A 13,200-nucleotide genomic window follows, 5' to 3' on the forward strand; every position below is an offset into this window, starting at 1 on the left:
CAATTTAGTGTTGCCAATCAACCTATCCCCAGAAATCTCTCGTTTCTATTATTTAGTTGTCCTGTCATTTTAAACTACTTTTAAAAAGCCTTTAAGTATCCATCCATCCATCCATCCATCCATCCATCTTCTTCCGCTTATCCGAGGTCGGGTCACGGGGGCAGCAGCCTAAGCAGGGAAGCCCAAACTTTCCTCTCCCCAGCCACTTCGTCCAACTCTTGCCGGGGGGATCCTGAGGTGTTCCCAGGCCAGCTGGGAGACATAGTCTTCCCAACCTGTCCTGGGTCTTCCCCGTGGTCTCCTACCAGTGGGACGTGCCCTGAACACCTCCCTAGGGAGGCGTTCGGGTGGCATCCTGACCAGATGCCCGAACCACCTCATCTGGCTCCTCTCGATGTGGAGGAGCAGCGGCTTTAATTTCAGCTCCCCCCGGATGGTAGAGCTTCTCACCCTATCTCTAAAGAAGAGCCCCGCCACCCAGCAGAGGAAACTCATTTCGGCCGCTTGTACCCGTGATCTTGTCCTTTCGGTCATAACCCAAGCTCATGACCATAGGTGAGGATGGGAACGGAGATCGACCGGTAAATTGAGAGCTTTGCCTTTCGGCTTAGCTCCTTCTTCACCACAACGTATCGATACAGCATCCGCATTACTGAAGACGCCGCACCGAGCCTGTCGATCTCACGATCCACTCTTCCCTCACTCGTGAACAAGACTCCTAGGTAGTTGAACTCTTCCACTTGGGGCAGGGTCTCCTCCCCAACCCGGAGATGGCACTCCACCCTTTTCAGGACCAAACAGGATCCCCTCAACGCCTTGATTGGCAACACTAGAATTGTCCCTAATGTGTGAATGTGAGTGGGAATGTTGTCTGTCTATCTGTGTTGGCCCTGCGATGAGGGGGCAACAAGTCCAGGGTGTACCCCGCCTTCCGCCCGATTGTAGCTGAGATAGGCGCCAGCGCCCCCTGTGACCCCGAAAAGGGAATAAGCGGTAGAAAAATGGATGGATGGATGGATGTGACCAATAAATCTAAATCTAAATCTATGTCAAATTATGTCATTTTCATTGATGTGGTCTTCCACATCATTTAAAGTGGTCCGCCATGTAATTTAAGGTGACCCGTCACATCATTCAATGTGGTCTTCCACGTCCTTCAGTGTGGTCTGCCACTTCATTTAAAGTGGTCCGCCATGTAATTTAATGTGACCCGTCACATCATTCAATGTGGTCTTCCACGTCCTTCAGTGTGGTCTGTCACTTCATTTAATGTGGTCCGCCATATCATTTAAGCTGACCCGTCACATCATTCAATGTGGTCTTCCACGTCCTTCAGTGTGGTCTGCCACTTCATTTAAAGTGGTCCGCCATATCATTTAAGCTGACCCGTCACATCATTCAATGTGGTCTTCCACGTCCTTCAGTGTGGTCTGCCACTTCATTTAAAGTGGTCCGCCATGTAATTTAATGTGACCCGTCACATCATTCAATGTGGTCTTCCACGTCCTTCAGTGTGGTCTGCCACTTCATTTAATGTGGTCCGCCATATCATTTAAGGTGACCCGTCACATCATTCAATGTGGTCTTCCACGTCCTTCAGTGTGGTCTTCCACTTCATTTAAAGTGGTCCGCCATGTAATTTAATGTGACCCGTCACATCATTCAATGTGGTCTTCCACGTCCTTCAGTGTGGTCTTCCACTTCATTTAATGTGGTCCGCCATATCATTTAAGCTGACACGTCACATCATTCAATGTGGTCTGCCACATCATTCAATGTGGTGTTCAACCACATCATTTTAAATGGTGTGCCATAACATTTAAAGTGGCCCGTCACGTCATTCAATGTGGTCTTTCACAGCATTTTAGAGGAGTACGTCACGTCATTCAAAGTGGTCAGGCAGTTCATTTTAAAGTGGTCCAGCATGTCATTTAATGTGACCTTTCACATTATTCAACATGGCCCGCCACATCATTCAAAGTGGGCCGTGAAATAATTTGAAGTGGTCTTCCACTTCATTTAAATTGGTCTGCCATGTCATTCGATGTGACCTTTTACATCATTCAATATGGTCTGCACATCATTTAATTTGGCCCCCCACGTCATTCAATGTGGTATTCAACATCATTTAATATGGTCAACCACATAATTTTAAGTGGTCTGCGATATCATTTGAGGTGGCCTGCTACATCATTCAACGTGGTCTTTCACAACATTTAAAGGGGTCCGTCACGTCATTGAACGTGGGCCGCCACATCAAACATCAGTGGTCCACCATGTCATTTACTGTGACCTTTTACATCATTCAAAGTTGGCCTGACACATCATTTAAAGTGGTCCGCCACATCATTCAAAGTGAGCCGCCACGTCATTTGATGTGCTCTTCCACCGCATTTAAATTGGTCCACCATTTCATTTAAGGTGTTCTTCCACATCATTCAATGTGGTCTGCCACATCATTTTTAAAGTGGGCTGCCACATGATGTGGTCTTCCACTTCATTTAAAGTGGTCCACGATGTCATTTTTTGTGACCTTTCACATCATTCAATGTGGTTTGCCACTTCATTTAAAGTGGTCCACCATGTCATTTTTTGTGACCTTTCACACAATCAATAATATAAAGTGACCCGCCACATCATTCAATGTGGAGTTCAACATAATTTAATATGGTCAACCAGATAAATTTAAGTGGTCTGCCATTTCATTTAATGTGGCCTGCCACGTCATTCAACGTGGTCTTTCACAGCATTTAAAGGGGTCCGTCATGTCCTTGAACATGGTCTTCCACTTCATTAAAAGTGGTCCACAATGCCGTTTAATGTAACCTTTCACATCATTCAATGTGGTCTCCTACTCAATTAATGTGGCCCGACACATCATTTAACGTGGTCTTTCACATCATTCAAAGGGGTCCACCACTTCATTTAATGTGGCAGCCATAATTGTGATGTGACCCTCAGTAAAAACAAGTTTTACCCCCCTTTGCTGTAACTTATGTAGTGGTACTCACAGCTCAAAATCGTCGGAATGGCGTTTTATCGTTTTTTACACACTTCATCAATCAATCAATCAATCAATCAATGTTTATTTATATAGCCCCAAATCACAAATGTCTCAAAGGACTGCACAAATCATTACGACTACAACATCCTCGGAAGAACCCACAAAAGGGCAAGGAAAACTCACACCCAGTGGGCAGGGAGAATTCACATTCAGTGGGACGCCAGTGACAATGCTGACTATGAGAAACCTTGGAGAGGACCTCAGATGTGGGCAACCCCCCCCCTCTAGGGGACCGAAAGCAATGGATGTCGAGCGGGTCTAACATGATACTGTGAAAGTTCAATCCATAGTGGCTCCAAGACAGCAGCGAGAGTCCCGTCCACAGGAAACCATCTCAAGCGGATCAGCAGCGTAGAGATGTCCCCAACCGATACAGGCGAGCGGTCCATCCTGGGTCCCGACGAGGGGTCCATCCTGGGTCTCGACTCTGGACAGTCAGTACTTCATCCATGGTCATCGGACCGGACCCCCTCCACAAGGGAGGGGGGGACATAAGAGAAAGAAAAGAAGCGGCACTTGCCACATAGATGTGAGCCAAACTAACATAGCCATATCAGCTACAGTGTTACTCCCTACTCAGTGGCCTAGTGGTTAGAGTGTCCGCCCTGAGATCGGTTGGTCGTGAGTTCAAACCCCCGGCCGAGTCATACGAAAGACTATAAAAATGGGAATGTTACCTCCCTGCTTGACACTCAGCATTAAGGGTTGGAATTGGGGGTTAAATCACCAAAAATTATTCCCGGGCGTGGCAACGCTGCTGCCCACTGCTCCCCTCACCTCCCAGGGGGTGATGAAGGGTGATGGGTCAAATGCAGAGAATAATTTTGCCACATCTAGTCTCCTGTCCAAAGGCAAAACCTAGTAACTCACTTCTAGCTGATTTTGAGAAAACAAAGGAAAACCAATCTATCTTGATGCTGTCTTACAAAGATCTACAAAGTCATCAAACGTGTAGATGTTTTCTTGAGCTTTCATTTTCTTGCCGATTGAGCCATGGATTGAATCTGCTCTCATGAACGTGTGTGCCCTTTCTCCAGATATTTTATCACAATCTCGGGTGGGCCCCATTCTGCGTTTGCACATTGGGCAAGAGTCGTGTACAGCGTCCAGTTTTTATTTTGACCTCCACAGTTATCTGCCCAAAAGAGTATGCAAGGGGAAGAATCAAGAACAATACATTTAATGAAGGTGCTTGCAACGTCCTGGGCCAATCTTCCAAATATCCCCTCGTGCCCTAATATCACATAATCAGGTTGACCGTCGGCCCCCATTCGTGCAAATGTCTCATTAAAGACAATAAGGCGACTGACAAAGAAGCTCCGATTGGTCCCTTGAGATACTAGGTTTTTCTGTTGTATCTACGCGGTTATGTGGTAGTTGCTAGGTCCTGCCATGCACGTAACAGCTTACTTACGGAACAAATTACAATATCGCATTCACTAATGTAAAGCATATCACCTAGGAACTCCAAAATTATTATCAGCTCAGTTTTGACCAAAATTGAGTTACTGGGTTTTGCCTTTGGACGGGAGTAGTGTGGGTGTGACAATCATTGGTACTTTAACGTTACCAATACATATACATTATAACAACAACATCATGCTAGGTTGGCCTAAAATCGCTCACTTCCCACGTCTGTCGCTTTTGGACGGGCTGCTGGAAGAGCTTTTAAGATGTGTAGCGAAACTTGCTGCCTTTAAAGTGGTGATTTTACACATGTGGGCGGGCTCCTCCAGCTAATCGCGCATCAGAAGTGCTATCATGTTCAGGAGTGATGAGGTTTTTCCTTAATAAGTGGAGCAAACAGGTGAGGGGAAAATAGATTTTTATCAATCAATCAATCAATGTTTATTTATATAGCCCCAAATCACAAATGTCTCAAAGGACTGCACACATCATTACGACTACAACATCCTCGGAAGAACCCACAAAAGGGCAAGGAAAACTCACACCCAGGGGGCAGGGAGAATTCACATTCAGTGGGACGCCAGTGACAATGCTGACTATGAGAAACCTTGGAGAGGACCTCAGATGTGGGCAACCCCCCCCCTCTAGGGGACCGAAAGCAATGGATGTCGAGCGGGTCTAACATGATACTGTGAAAGTTCAATCCATAGTGGCTCCAAGACAGCAGTGAGAGTCCCGTCCACAGGAAACCATCTCAAGCGGATCAGCAGCGTAGAGATGTCCCCAACCGATACAGGCGAGCGGTCCATCCTGGGTCCCGACGAGCGGTCCATCCTGGGTCTCGACTCTGGACAGTCAGTACTTCATCCATGGTCATCGGACCGGACCCCCTCCACAAGGGAGGGGGGGACATAGGAGAAAGAAAAGAAGCGGCAGATCAACTGGTCTAAAAAGGAGGTCTATTTAAAGGCTAGAGTATACAGATGAGTTTTAAGATGAGACTTAAATGCTTCTACTGAGGTAGCATCTCGAACTGTTACCGGGAGGGCATTCCAGAGTACTGGAGCCCGAACGGAAAACGCTCTATAGCCCGCAGACTTTTTTTGAGCTCTAGGAATCACTAATAAGCCGGAGTCTTTTGAACGCAGATTTCTTGCCGGGACATACGGTACAATACAATCGGCAAGATAGGCTGGAGCTAGACCGTGTAGTATTTTATACGTAAGTAGTAAAACCTTAAAGTCACATCTTAAGTGCACAGGAAGCCAGTGCAGGTGAGCCAGTACAGGCGTAATGTGATCAAACTTTCTTGTTCTTGTCAAAAGTCTAGCAGCCGCATTTTGTACCAACTGTAATCTTTTAATGCTAGACATGGGGAGACCCGAAAATAATACGTTACAGTAATCGAGACGAGACGTAACAAACGCATGGATAATGATCTCGGCGTCTTTAGTGGACAAAATGGAGCGAATTTTAGCGATATTACGGAGATGAAAGAAGGCCGTTTTAGTAACGCTTTTAATGTGTGACTCAAAGGAGAGAGTTGGGTCGAAGATAATACCCAGATTTTTTACAGAGTCACCTTGTTTTATTATTTGGTTGTCAAATGTTAAAGTTGTATTATTAAACAGAGGTCGGTGTCTAGCAGGACCGATAATCAGCATTTCCGTTTTTTTGGCATTAAGTTGCAAAAAGTCACTTTTGGACTTTAGGGACATATTACTGTTAGAACATCATTAAAAATGTTTACTTGGGTGTCCCACTTTTGATGATTTTGTACACTTTTAAGCTGATTAGACTCATATTAGGCAGCTCTGGTTTCCATCCAATAAATCTCCTCAAGGATCAGACAAAGGTTCATAGTTGCAGGCTATGATTATTATCATTATAAGATAATGATCTCAAATTAATGCTAAATTTTACTGAGCATGACTCAGCTTTTCTTCATAGCCTTTTGCCCAAATGCTGTCTGCTCCCTCTCCCCACTTAATGTGAGGATTTATACGTGCTGCAAAAATCTAATCAGTCTCTTGAAAGCCATTGAGCCCAATTTCTTCTTGTCCAGTCTCCATCAGCTAGGCTGCTCCGGAGAGTCGCGCTCCCTTTCTGAGCTCACCCTGGATGGGAACCCTGTAGCCCTGGAGACATGGTACAAGCAGGCCGTCCTGCGCTGTGTGCTTCACCTCCGACAGCTGGACATGAAGCGCATCACCGTAAGCATCACTCTTATGTTAAGAAAAATTGAGCCCAGTCGGGCGTTTGTGTGGACACCTACTGCCTATTTGCATGACTGCCGATGTTGAGATTCTCTGCATGCGATCTCTAAAATGTCCACTCGAGCACTCGTCAGCTTGACAGCTGCAGCTGAAGCCAGCAAGTCTCACCAAAGAGCTGTCAGAGTGTATGTTTTGAAGCCGTCCCAGATGGAATACATTTGTCTCATCAAAGACTTTTGTGTTGTATCTCTGGATTAGGGTTGGTCATTTCACGGATATTTTAAAGCATTCATCGTCTTTCATTGTAATTATGTGAGATCAATGTCAGAATTTGATGTTGTTCCAACATTAGTCAACATTCTCATCATCACGTTTTAGGGTGTCCAGGTCTGGGCTTGCCTTTTCGAGAAATCAGAACGTCCCACCCACCTTTTCCTCCAAACACAACACATACACCTGTAACTCTTAATGCTTATTTTTCTAAGGTCTGTGGACCTGTTCTCATGACCCTTGTGGTCCCATAAGACCCCTTTTTAAACCCGGTTCAAGTGGTCTGCAAGAACCTGTAGCCCGGTTAGCTGTCAGTTTAAGTGACTGGATTAGCAGTCGACAGATAGCATCAGTGCTCCACAAGTCGACGCATGTTTTATAGCTAAATTTAAATGCTATAGCTGAATGGTGGCCAACAGTTTTGTTCATTCCAAGTCATTACTTTAAGTGGGAAAGGAGATTTTACGATCATAAAATACAAGCCGGGGTCATTTTTCAGCCACTCTGCTTTGCTCAGAACTGAGGACAGGACAATATGACCTGATGCAACATTCAGGGCCTGATCTAAGATCCCAAAAAGACAACTGCTAAATAGCATGTGCAAACTATAACATTGCGTTTTGCGGGTGATATATATCAAAACTATGTGTATCAATCAATGTTTATTTATATAGCCCTAAATCATAAGTGTCTCAGAGGGCTGCACAAGCCACAATAGCATCCGCGGATCCGCGCCCACATAAGGGCAAGGAAAAACTCACAACCCATTGGGACGTCAATGAGAATGACTATGAGAAACCTTGGAGAGGACCGCAAATGTGGGTAACCCCCCCCCCCCCCCCCCTCTAGGACGTCGAGTGGGTCTGATTTAATATTGTGAAAGTCCAGTCCATAGTGGCTCTAACGTAATAGTGAGAGTCCATTCAATAATGGGGCCAGCAGAAGTACATCCCGAACGGAGACGGGTCAGCAGCGCAGAGATGTCCCCAACCGATGCACAGGCGAGCGGTCCATCCCGGGTCCCGACTCTGGACAGTCACCACTTCATCCATGGCCACCGAGAAAAAAAAAGAAAAGAAACGGCAGATCAACTAGTCTAAAACGGTGGTCTATTTAAAGGCTAGAGTATACAAATGAGTTTTAAGATGAGACTTAAATGTTTCTACTGAGGTAGCATTTCAAACTGTTACCGGGAGGGCATTCCAGAGTACTGGAGCCCGAACGGAAAACGCTCTATAGCCCGCAGACTTTTTTTGGGCTTTAGGAATCACTAATAAGCCGGAGTCCTCTGAACGCAGATTTCTTGCCGGGACATACGGTACAATACAACCGGCAAGATAGGCTGGAGCTAGACCGTGTAGTATTTTATACGTAAGTAGTAAAACCTTAAAGTCACATCTTAAGTGCACAGGAAGCCAGTGCAGGTGAGCCAGTACAGGCGTAATGTGATCAAACTTTCTTGTTCTTGTCAAAAGTCTAGCAGCCGCATTTTGTACCAACTGTAATCTTTTAATGCTAGACATGGGGAGACCCCGAAAATAATACGTTACAGTAATCGAGACGAGACGTAACACACGCATGGATAATGATCTCGGCGTCACTAGTGGACAAAATGGAGCGAATTTTAGCGACATTACGGAGATGAAAAAAGGGCGCTTCAGTTACATTCTCAATGTGTGGCTCAAACCTAATAATACAAAGAGCTCCTTGATCAGTTTCCCAGGAAGTGCGTCAAGTAAACATGTTGTTTGTTTTATTCCATTTACACGTTGTAACAAATCTTCTGTTATTTCATCAAAACGACATAATTTATTTTGGAGGGCAGTATCCGCCGTATATACAGTCGTATCTGTGTTAATAGAACCCAGTTGTAGCTGGGACGCATTGTCTTTAATCTCCTTTCTAATGACTTCAATTTTCTTATTAAAGAATTTCATAAAGTCATCTGCCGAGTGGGTGGAGCTACTGGAAGGAGTCCCTTGTTGGGTTAGCGATGCTACCGTACTAAACAAAAATTTAGGATCGTTTTTATTAAGGTGGAGGAGATTTGAGTAATATTTAGCTTTAGCTAAGTTAAGCATGCGTTTATAAGTTATTAAACTATCACTCCATGCTCGATGGTGCACCTCAAATTTAGTCGCGCGCCATTTGCGTTCCAGCTTTCTACTTGATCATTTCTGAGCTCTAGTTTCTTCTGTAAACCATGGGGTCTTTTTTAACTTCAGCGGTGCTATACTATCAATGGTTTCGCGCAGGGCGTAGTTAAAGTTGTTAGCGAGCTGATCTATACTAAACATTTCTTAATCACCTCATCCTTCATTAACTTAATTATATCCCAACATAATATATCCCAACAGTAGTTTCTCTTAAGTATCCTTCTTAAAAATGGCCTTGCATATATATATCTGCTACCTAATCAACATTTTGCTCTATTTCTTTGTGAGTACCGGTGAGTTTTCTGTGGCTTTCTACACTGCAAAAAGTCAGCGTTCAAAAACAAGAAAAATAAAATAAAATTAGGGGTATTTTATTTGAATTAAGCAAAATTATCTGCCAATAGAACAAGAAATTTCGGCTTGTCAAGACTTTCCAAAACCAGTAAAACCAGTCAACCTCAATGAACCCAAAAATACCTTAAAATAAGTATATTCTTACTAATAACAAGTGCACTTGTCTTGGAAGAAAAAAAATTGAGACATTTTTGCTCAATATGCGGAAATATATTCTTAAGTAAATTCTAGTGCCCTTATCTTGACATAATGATATGCGCTCGGCATCATGATTTTTTTTTTTCATGCTTGAAATAAGAATTAATTACTTTAAAAACATATTTTTATATGCAACAGTTGATATTGTAGTTTCAAGCATGTTTTGCTCAATATCGGTCATCAAATCTCAGCAACAAGCTGTATTATCTTACTGAGATCATTTAGGACCAAAACCCTTAAAACAAGTAAAACACTCTAACATAAAATCTGCTTATTGAGAAGAATTATTATATTAGAAAGAAAAACAAATATCAGCCTTATTTGAGCTATTTAATCTTACTTAGATTTCAGTTTTTGCAGTTCAGGTGAGTATCCCATCACAGTATAAGGCCAACTATAAAAGCCTTACTAACAACATCTCGTGATTTGATTGGCTTTGGCAATTGTCTATCAACCGTATGTGTCTGTTTACTTACAGTGCACAGAAGCCTACATTGTTGATTCTGAAATCTCCGGGCAAATTTTGTACAGCATGGCAACATAAGTTTGCTGAATTCTGATTGGATAAAAAATCTAACCTAAAAACAACAGCACTGGAAGGAGCATAATATGACATGAAGAGAATATGAATACGTGACAGACTTCTCAAGCCGTTGTGCGGGTTCCACGGACCGTCAAGGAAGGACATAGCGGCGGGCACGTTTAGACTCCTTTATTTTTCAATAAAGACTGATTTTCAGCTGCTCCGTCTGCCGCTCGCTCTTCCGCTTGCCTTTCTGCTTCGGGCATCGTCGCCTCTCTCGCGCTCTCAGTCTCTCTCTCTCTCAGTGTCAGCTTCCCTCTGGCTCCTTCTCGTCTCTCCGCCTCTCTCTCTGACGTTCACGGCTGTCACCCTTTTATACATTGCGAGAGGATTACTTAATTGTCCCGGGTGCGCGATCCACGCACCTGATCTCGATTGTGGCGTCGCCGCTCGCTCCCCGTCCACGCCTCTTCGCCGCCATGTTCGGTCAGGCTCCGGCGTGCCCTGCCTTGCTGTCGGACTGCCAGCCACGCCTCCTCGCCGCCATCTTGGGCTGGGCTACGGTGTGCCCTCCCTGGCTGTCGGACTGCCGCCCACGCCTCCTCGCCGCCATCTTGGGCTGGGTTACGGTATGCCCTTGCCTCGCTTTCGGACTGCCAGCGCCGCCTCTCCACAGAATACTTTTAGATATTTAAGGAAAGTAAATTAAAAATTGTGTTTAGCTTTAATTATGATCATCAATCAATCAATCAATCAATGTTTATTTATATAGCCCTAAATCACAAGTGTCTCAAAGGGCTGCACAAGCCACAACGACATCCTTGGTTCAGAACCCACATAAGGGCAAGGAAAAACTCACAACCTTTGATTGATTGATTGATACTTTTATTAGTAGATTGCACAGTACAGTACATATTCCGTACAATTGACCACTAAATGGTAACACCCGAATAAGTTTTTCAACTTGTTTAAGTCGGGGTCCACGTTAATCAATTCATGGTAACCCAGTGGGATGTCAATGTGAATGACTATGAGAAACCTTGGAGAGGACCCCAGATGTGGGTGACACCCCCTCCCCCTAGGGGAGACCGGATGCAATGGACGTAGAGTGGGTCTAACATAATATTGTGAAAGTCCAGTCCATAGTGGCTCTAACATAATAGTGAGAGTCCAGTCCATAGTCATGATGTCTGGTTATGTTAGGCCAGCAGAGAAGGCCTTGCTTACCCTGACAGCCCAACACTGCTGAAATGTGAGATGTATCCTGTGAGACTGGGTGGAACTATTATTGATGGAACTCCAAAGACCATAATCGTTGCGCCCAAAACTCAGTGGGGGGGCTCCTAAACAAAGAGTATTCTTAGTGAAAAATGTCATTCTCTGAAATCAATGAGGTATTGATTTGTGTCACCAAACAGAACACAGGTTGGTTTCTGTTTCTTCATTTTGAAGCAACACAGCAGCTCCACATCTTAATAACTTGTCACTGGCAGGCAGCCATGTCATCGTTTTTAATGACGGCAGAATTTCGCCTCAAGCCTTGTCTCGGGCTGTCGCCGACTGTCACAGCTTCTCATCGCTCGACGCCAGCACACACACGGATTGTGGCTGGCAGCGTTGCATTCTGGGAGTATTGGCTATCCCCGACAGCAGGGCAGCTGGCTTGATCCGAGACAGAAAATCAGACAGATAATCCTGTGATGTTGCTGCATCGCTCCCCTCCCCTCAGCAAGTGGTCCAATTCCGGACGCCACAGCAGCAGCAGCAGCAGCAGCATCTTTTTTTATTTTTTTGTATACTAATTAAGAAGTCGGAAGCAAGCCTTATTCTCACCTCGCTGGCTTTATTTGTTTGTTCCTTTGCAGGAGGAGGATCGGCGCATGGCTGGTGTTCAAGCTCGGAAAGAGGAGGAGAAGAGGAAGGAGAGTCAAAAGCAGACCATTCATAAGGTACATGTTCTTATATTCTCTGTTTTACCGCACCGACATCACATCCTTATTTATTTTAGGCAGTGACTTTCAGTTTTTCCTACTTAAAAAAACTAATCAAAATATAATCTATTGAAGGTTTTTCTTTACATTCTTAACTGCCATACAAGTATAGGAACAAAATACTACCAGAGTACTAGCCAAACATGTACTCAAGTAACTTAGAGAAGTTTATTTTAGAGCAGCGCTTCTCACACTGCAAAAACTGAAATCTAAGTAAGATTGAATATCTCACATAAAGTTGATATTGTCACATTAGGGGACGGCGTGGCGCAGTGGGAGAGTGGCCGTGCGCAACCCGAGGGTCCCTGGTTCAAATCCCACCTAGTACCAACCTCGTCACGTCCGTTGTGTCCTGAGCGAGACACTTCACCCTTGCTCCTGATGGGTGCTGGTTGGCGCCTTGCATGGCAGCTCCCTCCATCAGTGTGTGAATGTGTGTGTGAATGGGTAAATGTGGAAGTAGTGTCAAAGCGCTTTGAGTACCTTGAAGGTAGAAAAGCGCTATACAAGTACAACCCATTTATTTTATTTATCATGATCCGCTACTTGGATCATGGCATATTCTGGTTTTGTTCTGTTTTGTATCACATCCTTTTAGTATTTGACGTCCTTAGTTCCTGGTGGCACTTCCTGTTTTGGTCCGTTCCCACGGTAACCCATTTGTGTCACCTGCCGTTTGTCTTTCTCACGCACCTGCCTTTGATTATTTTCCTCCTTATTTAAGCCTGCCTTTGTTTGCCATTCGGCCTCGCAGTTTAAAACTTGCTTCCATGCAACAGGTGACGTCACAATCCCACATTTTGGTAACTACCCTTTTCTGGACTCGATTAGCTTCCACGCTATTCCTTCCTCTGTTTATGTCCCTAGCTTACATGCTAGCGCTTTTTTTTCGTTTTGTCCATAGTGCCTATGTGCAAGTCTTTTTGTTCTTAGTTTGTTCTTTAGTGTAAATAAATCAACATCCTTACCTTCACGCTGTGTCATTCCGCCTGCATCCACGAGAGAACGCAATCCACTTCAC

The 13,200-nt window shown here is 44.5% G+C and overlaps 1 protein-coding gene across 2 annotated transcripts in view; it reads left to right on the forward strand.

The window, feature by feature from the left end:
* Positions 1-13,200, forward strand: part of LOC133536235 (leucine-rich repeat-containing protein 49) — a 98,598-nt gene that overhangs the window by 35,575 nt on the left and 49,823 nt on the right. For both annotated transcript variants that reach the window (XM_061876615.1, XM_061876621.1), the window contains exons 10-11: positions 6,537-6,684; positions 12,054-12,137. In XM_061876615.1, coding sequence (XP_061732599.1) covers positions 6,537-6,684; positions 12,054-12,137 — 232 coding nt within the window. The remainder of the gene's footprint in view (positions 1-6,536; positions 6,685-12,053; positions 12,138-13,200) is intronic.

This window comes from Nerophis ophidion, linkage group LG02 (genome assembly GCF_033978795.1).
Source record: "Nerophis ophidion isolate RoL-2023_Sa linkage group LG02, RoL_Noph_v1.0, whole genome shotgun sequence".
NCBI classification, from domain to species: Eukaryota; Metazoa; Chordata; class Actinopteri; order Syngnathiformes; family Syngnathidae; genus Nerophis; species Nerophis ophidion.